The following is a 10,984-nucleotide window of genomic DNA, read 5'->3' on the forward strand; positions in this document are numbered from 1 at the left end:
AATACTTCTATGTGTCTAATCCTCACAGAGAGCTCCATTAGAGAGATGAGTGTCTTGCTCCCTTCCCACACCCACACACACACAGAGACATAAGGTGTAATAAAAGAGGGAGGAGGAGAGATTGACTCTCCCATTGGCCCAGCTGTTGATGCTATCTCTAACGTAGCGCCTAGCGGCTAACACACGGCCTCCATTCCCACGCTGTGACCTCCACACACCCTGCTCAGTGGCTCCCCCTCCGTTCACTGTCCTGTTACACAATCTCATCCCCTCCACACCGCCGTCAAGAGCTCCTGACCTCATTTTTTTGTCACCGCCGCGTCCCGTGGACTTGAGATGTCAGCGTGGAGTTGACTGACCTGCTGGTTATACAAACCAAACCATTATGTAGCTCAGCTCAATCGCTGGGTTGGCATCAGCTGCTGTGGTGACGTCACCTTGTGTGCAAAAACAACCCCTAGGCCTTTCCACCTAGACCCTTCCAGTAGATTCCAGTAAAAGAATACGCAAGTTATAAGCAAGCCAGCTGCACTGTACAATGATAAGGAAGAGAAGGAGGTCATGCAAAGGTTTTAACATAAGGGGTGTATCGCAGTCCTTTTAAGGGGCTCTGTCTCCTCTCCTTGACCTGCACGAATGTAAAAGATCCAGCCAGGTGAACATTGATATCCTGTAGTTATCCACCCATGTTGCTCCCGCCTATCCTGTGCTGTCAGGTAAGTACAGGTGAGGTAACTCTTGTGTTAGAGCCTTGTGTTTAGCCAATCGCTGTCCTTCTCCTCTTTCTCTTCTTTGTCCTCCTCTTCTCCCCCTCAGCTCCCTCCTCTCCTCCCCCTCAGCTCCCTCCTCTCCTCCCCCTCAACTCCCTCCTCTTCTCCCCCTCAGCTCCCTCCTCTCCTCCCCCTCAGCTCCCTCCTCTCCTCCCCCTCAGCTCCCTCCTCTCCTCCCCCTCAGCTCCCTCCTCCTCACGGCCCCTCACCATTGAACCTGGACACACAGAGCCTCCCAGTAAAACAAAAACACAGGTTTAATTTACTCTGGCTATTCTGAGCAGGGTTAAGACAACAATGTCCGATCCAATCCCCTCTGTGGCCTCCGCCAATCACAACAAGATGCCTCTACTCTTTCTGAAGACGAGGCAGATCAAATATCTGGATGTTCTCAGAAGGTAAGGTGTGTGAGGGCTCCAACTTGTAGCGCGCGCACGCACACACACGCACACACACACACACACACGCTATTGGTACTGCAGTATGTCCAAAACAACATTCATCCTGTACAACACTAGAGAATGTTTGAATTGAGATGCAGTCGAAAGGTTCATGCATGTAACCATTGTTTTATTGTTGAATTCACAAAAGCACAAGAACAACGTTCTTATGATGTTGTTTTTGACCTGCATGTGCCACAATATTACTAAGATTGATCAAATTACACTCTGCATTGTAACTCATTGACAAGCTTGAAGTCAAGCTGGAAGTCAAAGAGTAACTAAAATGCCCCTCAAACATTAACAGCTCTCAACTGTTCTCGTATTCTATTGCAGGGCGAAAAAGCCCCTGATATGGCCTTGGCAAATGTGTCAATATTGACTTTAGACATGTCAGGGTTGCAGACATAACATAACATACTGTACTGTAACACATTGTTGTGGTGGTATAATGCTAGGGTTCATAAAAAACACCCTGGTGGCTGATAGGGTGAGAACTTGTAAGAATATGTATGTGAGAGAGTTAGACTGATCGTTCACCCAAAGACGGACTTCAATCAACATGTCCGTTGGGTTTGTCTGGCCACTGCCACTAAACACTTGCTAACAGCATTTTCAACCAAAATCCAATAGAAATGTGTCCTTTCAGGGTAAGGAACCAAATATGTGATTTTGTTATTTGGGTGAACTATCCCTTTAAGTTCTCTTTATTACCCTCTCAGAGCACTTTGATCCTGTTTTGTCGGACAAGGCAAACGTCTGTAAGTAGATGATGCCATCTATGTAAGAAGGTTAGTGTGTTGTAGTTCTGGGAATCACAGACAGCCGACAGTCTGTCAGAAATTCAGCAGAAAGGCTGTCTGAGACCTTTGCCCTCACCCACACACAGAGCACACGCAATGTGAAGCATGCAGGGGTTGATCAGCACGAATATAAACGCACACACACACACACACACACGCACACACACACACACGCACACACACACACGCACACACACACACACACACACACACACACACTATTGTTGTTTTTCTCTGAAACAGGTGCCCCTCCGAGAAGCGTTGTCCTACTTTCTCTCCTCTTCCACTCTGTTGCCTTTTACATGTACATTCTCCCTCTCATTTCACACTTCTGTGGCATGATGTCATCCTCACCAAGAGGCGCATAGCAGAAGGGTGCCGGTGACAGCCCCCCACGGAACAATTGTTTTCATCATAATACTTACAATTCAGATAGCCATGTCTTGAAATGGTTGAAAATCTGATCTATCATTATAGAATGATTTCATATGTAATGTATTCCTCCGTTTCATAATATGGAGGAACTAGGCTGATATGGACGAAGTGATAAACAAGCTATTAATAATCCACAGTGACCCGTATTCTTATGTAATATTATGCAATGCCGGCTGGTTCCAAGGCAACCGTGGACTGGTTTGTGGGTCTCTGTCGCCCATCTGTGGCATTGCAAGGTACTGCACCCATTTTCTTTATTTTCCAGAAACACCCATGTGGACGGACGTTGGTTGAATCCAATGCATATATCAAATACTTTTAAATACTTGAGCTGCACTTGATTTGGTTCGTCTAGTATAATGGAACAAGGCAATTCCAAAGAATAAAACTATTCACAAGTATTTATTATTTTTTGGGGGGATCATACTTAGACAACTACTTAGACAATGTAAACCTGCAAGGCCACAGCTGGTTTGAATTATTTCAGTCTAATTACTGACTGTGTCATTAATTAATTAATTACTTAATTAATTAATGACATGAGAGAATAAAACCAAGTGGCATTAATTGATGAATGACATGACAGAAGAACACCAGCAGAGCCGCGGCTAACCGCTTATGATGGTGACTGAATAGCCCTGGTCGAAGAGGCCATAGCATGGTAGGAGGCCTATATCTTTTGACCACTAGAGGGTGCCAATCAGTGCAAGTGAACTGTGTGTACGGTTGATTATGAATTACAGCATTTCACAAAGTCTCAAAGTGTTCTAACGTGCATTGTAAGGGTAGGATTAATTTCATTAGCCAAGAATCTGTAGTAGGTTAAAATTGGCAAAAAAAAAAACTGGGAAACAGTGCAACAATAACTGTCGGTCCAAAATTGTCCACAAGGTGCACAGCTTCAAAGGTACACACAGCGCTCACATCTCCCAACTTGGTTTTATACACACATCACCATCTCCCCCTTCATCTCCTTCTCCCCCTTCATCTCCTTCTCCCCCTTCATCTCCTTCTCCCCCTTCATCTCCTCCTCCCGCCCCTTTACTCCACTATCTCTCTACTAGACGACATAGTAATAATTGTCCTTCAAACACCACAGGTGAAATCAAGGCTAAATGTAAACATTTTGTCCAATATCTGCTCTCCATCTCTCCATCCCTCTAACCAGTTACCTCCCCATCCATCCAGTAATCTGTCCATCACTGTGCTGGTGGGGCCGTGGGGTTAGTCTGCATTTGTCATTGTCGAGCCAGACAGTGGCGGGTATGTTTTAATTGGCGTCTCAGTGTGACCGTTCCAGCAATGAAAGGACAGGTCACTGTTCCCAGGGTCCTACTGTAACTAAATACACAGGAGTAAACATATAGTACTAGGACTCTTGCTGCTTTACTGAACAGTAAATTATAAATTATAAATCAGTCTATAAAGACTTACTCACAATGAAGGATTATGTAGTTATGTAAATGTTTGGTTGTTTTGCAGTGTTTTGTGTGGTGATGAGGGAGAGGGGGACGGGAGGGGCAGAGGGTGGTGTGTGTGTGTGTGTGTGTGTGTGTGTGTGTGTGTGTGTGTGTGTGTGTGTGTGTATGTGTGTGTGTGTGTGTGTGTGTGTGTGTGTGTGTGTGTGTGTGTGTGTGTGTGTGTTTATATTCATGTTGATCAACCCCTGCATCCTTCACATTACGTGTGCTCTGTGTGTGGGTGAGTATGGATATGTATACCATATCAATCAATTTTGGGTCAGGGGTTGTAGGGCAAAGGCCTCAGACGGCCAATAGATTTTTTTAAATATTTTTTTTTTATTTGGGCTGTCTGTGACTCCCAGAACCTTTGTTAATGTATCACAGAGTTTGAGATGTAGTCTTTAAAGAGCTTAAAACTATCATAATTTAGCCATAGTACGTGCTGTGTGCCTTCATTCTGGAATTCATTGTGAAATTCCACGTTTATCCACAATATGTGTTTCAAACAGCTGTTACGTTGAAATCAGACTTAGATAAATCCGTCGGGAATGTTTGGCTCCATTTAAGACGTGGTCGATGATGGATGAGGAAAACACGAAGGTTACGAACGTGGGGAATGTTGAGAGAGGAGAAGTGCTGGAACGTCCCTCAAACCTTCCATCCATCACACGCCCGTCGAGGAACACTACAGCCCATCTGAATGCCAAACGCTGAACGCCACACAATGAGCTTCAGCCAAGGTATGCGTCTTTGTTTTACTGCTTGTTTTATTACGGCGCTCCTGCTTGCTTCCAAATAGAAAATCACCTAATGGTGCTCTTTTAAAGGTGCAATGCTGCATTGAAAGCGAGGTACACTGTACATTTTTACCTGGCTTTAGTACAACATGGAGGTGAAGCCCATAGAACATACTGTAGGCCAGCCTTGTTTTCGGTCATGTTTGATGCTTTGAATGTCACACAAACGCAGTACATTCAAAAGGGTAGTATCAATTTTGACCCCACTTTGCTAAAAGCAATAGCCAAAACTTGTGAAACGTATACCTTACAATTACATCTCAGAAAGTACTGGAAATCAAATAGTCCCGGAGCTCCCAAAGGCAAAGTCAACGCACCTATATATGGGGTCAAAGGTCAGGAGCTCCACCCAGAATCACTTGTCACTCTGGTGTCACCGCTAGGATGCTAATGCCTTTCTGGAACGGGGGCAAAGAATATCTACCCTAAAAACGTCTCTCCCTTTTGACCCCCCCGTCTGTACATTTCTCCCACATTTCCCGTTTCCCGCCATTGATCCTCTAAATTCCGGTGTTCTGGAGTCTGGGTGAGAAAGCTCCCTTTGAGATATGGGTATTTAAGGAGTCATTACCCAGCGGTCCTCTCCCGGCCCAGAGTATGCCTGTGAAAACTCCCCAACAGACACGGGACTCTTAAATAGGTCATTAAAGTCACCCATTGCCCCGGTTAGTGTGTGTGTGTGTGTGTGTGTGTGTGTGTGTGTGTGTGTGTGTGTGTGTGTGTGTGTGTGTGTGTGTGTGTGTGTGCCATTCAGGGGTTTCCTACTCTCATTGCACTGCTGGGTTCAGTAACTTCTAGACCCTCTCCTTCTATAGAGAAAGAGAGAGAGAAAAAGAGAGAGAGAGAGAGAGAGAGGGAGAGAGAGAGACAGAGGGAGACATGTCTCCAATTGGATAACCCAGACAAATGTAAGATATCGGCCTTGACGTCTAAGGACACTCCACACACAAACACACCAGGTAAGACAGACTCTCATGAATCTAATAGATTGATGTTACTACCTGCTCTATAACTCTTGGTCTAGACTTTGCAGAGTAGATTCCTAAATATGCTTCTTTTGTTTTATCTTTGAAATGCCCTCATACACCTTCTGAATATTTCTGATGTTACTTGTTTGGTGTTTGACTTTCTGTTTTGCTGCAGAGTATGGAAATAAAAAAAGTTGAAAAATAGAAAATGGAATAAAGTACTGTAGAAAGTCAATCAGAACAGCGTATTACAGAATACACAATGATGTTTGTTTCAGCTCCTCTTCTGTGATGTCCCGATGCTCCTTTTCCTATAGATAGGAGAACATGGAGATACTCTTTCTCCTACTCTGGGTCCTTGTGATTCCAGGTCACTCATATGTACTCCAGTCCAGTAAGTTACTTCATAGTAATTTATGTAAATAGTTTGCGTAAACTAGCTTGTTCAATCAACTCATGGAAAGTAAATTCATTTTATGTGCCATGGTAATACAGTATTGAATATTGAATAGTTCTTTTCATGTCATGCGATGATTTCTGTAGTTGTAGTTCCTTTTTTAAGGGGTTATTCAGTTAAACCTGGGAGTTGTTAAACAGACAACAAATCAATGTGTATTCAACGGTGTACTCAAAATGGAAAATAAACCTCACAAATGGAAACATTTTCAGCTGAACAAAAAGAATGCACTGTTTTTACGTCTTTAATGGTACGTCTTTAATTAAGTCTGTCTGTAATTTAGTCTGAATATGCCTTATATTGTCATATGTACTCAGTGTATATACAAATTTAGGGGGGGTGCACCTGCTATTTTCAAATCACTTTTAGACTTGTATGCGTACCCTCTGAAAAGTGTATCCGGCCCATAGTGTCTGAAGTAATGCAGTGATGTGTGAGTGTCTATTGTAACATATAATTATCTCTGTGTAGGACTAGACATCACAGCGATACAAGACCCTGTCAGTGATACAGACCCATGGTCAGAATGGAGTCCTGAGAGACTGGGGGAAACCCCAACAGTTGAGGAGGAGGAGGGACGCGAGCAGGACGAGGAAGAGCACACTGCAGCCTACCCTGAGGAAAGGAGGAAGGAGGAAGAAAGGATGAGGGAGGAAGGACTTACTCCAGAGATTGACTCTGAGAAAAGGTGGATTGGAGAAGAAAGGAGGGGTGAGAAAGAGAGGAGAAGTGAGAAAGGACTGACTCCAGAGACTTACCCTGAGAAAAGGGGAATGCGGGAAGAAAGGAGGGATGAGGAAGAGAGGAGGAGTGAGGAAGGACTGACTCCAGAAACTGACCCTGAGAAGAGGATGGAGGAGGAGAGGAGGAGAGATGGAGGTTTGCATGTTTGGGAGGAGGAAAGAGATTACCACCAGATAGATGCTGAGGAACATAAGGGGGCAGACGAGCAGGAGGGCCACGAGGGAGAGCAGGGTTTAGAGGAAGAGGAGGAGAGAAAACTGGTGGGAGGGCTTGGATTCGAGGAGCGAGAAAGGGAAGAGTGGGGGAGGCATGAGGATGAAGAGAATGTTGAGAAAAATGAAAAGGAGGAGAGGAAAGACAGGGGTGGAGAGGTGAGGCATGGAGACGTGATAAGAACAGAGGATGAGAAGAGAGTGAATAAGGAACGGACAGGTGAAGGAGGAGGTAAACTGGAGGAAGACCTCAGAGTAGGGGATGATGAAGAACAGATTGCAGATAATAGAGAAGAGAAAAGTGTGGAAGCATACTTAGTTGTTACACACCTAGACCTCCCACTTCCACCGACCACTTTGTATTCTCATACAGAAGACATAATGGTCACTCCTCTATATGTTTCTCTACTCCATGATGTCTCCCTTCCACCTGCCACTGAACATGTCCCCCCAACACCCCTCATCCCCTCTCAAGTCCCTTCCTCTTCAACTCAGAGCATCCATCACTCACTCTCTCCCTCTCTCACTCTCTCCATCAATGAGTCCGCCATTCAGGCTCCCACTCAAACTGTCAGTCAAAACCAAGCCCAGACAGAAGAGGCAGAAAAGGCCATCTCATTGGTTTACGGGGAGCTCATTGAGGTTCAGAATGTGACGGACAGCCCCCAGCCCCACTTCAGGGAGGAGGAGGGTTTTGTTTCCAAAGCAATGGAGGTCAAAGTTGGCCCGACTGTCAAAGTTTCCATCAACAGCAAGCAGGCAGAGAAGACCAAAGCAACACGCAAAGAGACAAAACTGGCAGCTAACGAGCTAAAAACTACACCCAAACCAAAAGAGACAACACGCAAAAACAAATCAAAAGACACAAAACCTACATCCAAGACACAAGAAACAAATTCCATAACCAAAAAGTCCAAACCTTCACCCAAACCTCAAGAGTCAGAACCTACAGTCAAACCAAAACAGGCTAAATCCAGAACCAAAGGCCTAAAACCACAACCAACAAAACCTACACCCAAACAACAGCCAACAAAACCTACACCCAAACCACAGCCAACAAAACCTACACCCAAACAACAGCCAACAAAATCCACACCCCAACCACAAGCAACAAAACCCACACCCAAACCACAGCCAACAAAACCTACACCCAAACCACAGCCAACAAAACCCACACCCAAACCACAGCCAACAAAACCTACACCCAAACCACAGCCAACAAAACCAACACCCAAACCACAGCCAACAAAACCTACACCCAAACAACAGCCAACAAAACCCACACCCAAACCACAAGCAACAAAACCCACACCCAAACCACAAGCAACAAAACCTACACCCAAACAACAGCCAACAAAACCCACACCCAAACCACAACCAACAAAACCCACACCCAAACCACAAGCAACAAAACCTACACCCAAACAACAGCCAACAAAACCCATACCCAAACAACAGCCAACAAAACCTACACCCAAACAACAGCCAACAAAACCCACACCCAAACAACAGCCAACAAAACCCACACCCAAACCACAGCCAACAAAACCTACACCCAAACCACAACCAACAAAACCCACACCCAAACAACAGCCAACAAAACCCACACCCAAACAACAGCCAACAAAACCTACACCCAAACAACAGCCAACAGAACCCACACCCAAACAACAGCCAACAAAACCCACACCCAAACAACAGCCAACAAAACTTACACCCAGAACACAACAGACAAAACCTACACCCAGAACACAACGGGCACAATCTACTCCCAAACCACAACAGACACAATCTACTCCCCAACCACAACAGGCACAATCTACTCCCAAACCACAACAGGCACAATCTACTCCCCAACCACAACAGACACAATCTACTCCCAAACCACAACAGACACAATCTACTCCCCAACCACAAGAGACACACTCTACTCCCAAACCACAACAGACACACTCTACACCCAAACAACAACAGACACAATCTATACCCAAACAACAACAGAGAGCACCCACACCCAAATCACAACAAACTAAACCTACAGCCCAAATACAACAGACACAACCGACACCCAAACCACAACAGACCAAACCAACAGCCAAACCAAACATGCCAAATCCCACCACAAAACCAACACAGACTGCCAAGGGTCGCAAGACTAAGAAAATAAAGCTACTAAAGAAAGACGGGAAAAGAGAAAGGAAAGGAAAGTCTTTGAAAAAGGACAACACAACCAAAAAGACCAAGCAGGAGAAGAAAAAAGAGACCACAACACCGGCATACTTCCCCTACTTCAAAGACAACTATTGTCCCCCTGAGTGTGCCTGCTATGGAAGGTAAGACAATCCGTTGAAGTTGACTAAATCAGATTCGACTCGAATTCAATAAACAAAATATAATTGAATGTCCAATAAATAAAGGTGATAACTGAAATGATGATAAACTATGCTATGCTTTTCGAATGTTCATGTAATCTAACATTAGATAACATTATACTATCCAAGTTATCTAGGTCAAATGAGTCTATCATCTCACTGTTTATTGTTTTGCTTTCCAGAGTGGTCCAGTGCTCAGACAAAGGTGTAGACAAGGTCCCATACGGCATTCCCTACAACGCCCGGTACATCCTCCTCATGAACAACCGCATCGACAGCATCCAACTGGACCTCCTCAGTGAGTACCTGTCCATGGAGTTCCTGGTGCTTAGCAACAACCGGCTGACAGATGGTACCATTGAAGGGGCCTTTGAGGGGGTCCCGGCCCTGAGACGCCTCTACTTGGACGGAAACCTCCTCAGTAGTGTGCCCACCGACCTACCAGCCTCCCTGGAGGAGTTGCGTCTGGACGCCAACCGGTTGAGTGTGATGTCGGAGGCATCCTGGGACCGCTGCCCAGGTCTTCTGGTCTTAAGCCTCAGCAACAACAGCCTGGGGAACGGGTCAGACTCGCTCCCTGCCAGCGTGCTCTCCTCTCTGGGCAGCCTTCGCACCCTCAGCCTGGATCACAACCAGTTGACCTCTGTGCCACTGGGGCTGCCTCTCTCTATCAGGGAGTTGTATCTCCGCGGCAACCTCATCCAACGTTTTCCGGGCGAGGCCTTCGTAGGGACATCAGAGCTGTTGGTGCTGGATCTGAGCGCTAATCGTCTAACTAACAAGGGCTTGCTCAAGGAGTCCCTCCTCAACGCAACCCACTTAGAGAGCCTCAACTTAGAGGGCAACCAACTTAGACAGGTACCTTGCCACCTTCCCGCTTCCCTCAAAACCCTCAACCTGGAGGGCAACCTCATCTCCTCCATCAGCAAAACTGCCTTCCTCACCCTACCCAACCTGGAACACCTGGGCCTGGCCAGGAACCAGATCTCCAGAGTGGCACCCGGGGCGTTCAGGTCTCTGCCGGTCCTGCACCAGCTGGACCTGTGCCACAACATGCTGCGCAAGGTGCCCAGACAGCTGCCTCCGGGGCTTCACTCTGCAGCGCTCACCCACAACAAGATCCGCTCCGTGCCCCGAGACGCCTTCTGCCAGGGAGGGTCTACGCCGGGCCTCAGCAGCCTGGTCCGTGTGCAGCTGGAGCACAACCTCATAGACCTGGGCCGTCTGGATGTGAAGGCTTTTAGGTGCCTCAGGGGCTTCCAGGTGGTGCACTTCTACTGAGCTGCAACATAGAAAAAGACAGATATAGAGGTTGTGGAAAAGACAATCCCACCGCTATCACCAATAACAGCGTTTTACTGCTCGGTCAGATATTCGTCATACAGGGAGGGCACCAATATGGTAGTCAATTATTTGGAGGGAACGAGAGACTAAGGCACTCTGTGGCAGGAAACTGTCCATGCTTCAACATCCCAAGAAACATTTCGAAATGACCGATTGGAATTCATAGATGTGTTCTTGGC

General features: G+C 46.1%; 1 protein-coding gene across 1 annotated transcript; it reads left to right on the plus strand.

Moving 5' to 3' along the window:
• Positions 1-2,614: 2,614 nt before the first annotated feature.
• LOC310820311 (uncharacterized protein) lies at positions 2,615-10,742 on the plus strand (the record flags this gene model as incomplete). The annotated part of the gene is made up of 5 exons (XM_083691893.1): positions 2,615-2,684; positions 6,605-7,344; positions 7,645-7,809; positions 9,172-9,422; positions 9,644-10,742. 5 exons carry the CDS (start codon positions 2,615-2,617, stop codon positions 10,740-10,742), a joined length of 2,325 nt encoding a protein of 774 aa, XP_083548019.1.
• Between the last annotated feature and the right edge of the window lie 242 nt (positions 10,743-10,984).

The sequence above is a fragment of the Argentina silus genome (assembly GCF_951799395.1).
Source record: "Argentina silus genome assembly, chromosome: 20".
Classification (NCBI taxonomy): domain Eukaryota; kingdom Metazoa; phylum Chordata; class Actinopteri; order Argentiniformes; family Argentinidae; genus Argentina; species Argentina silus.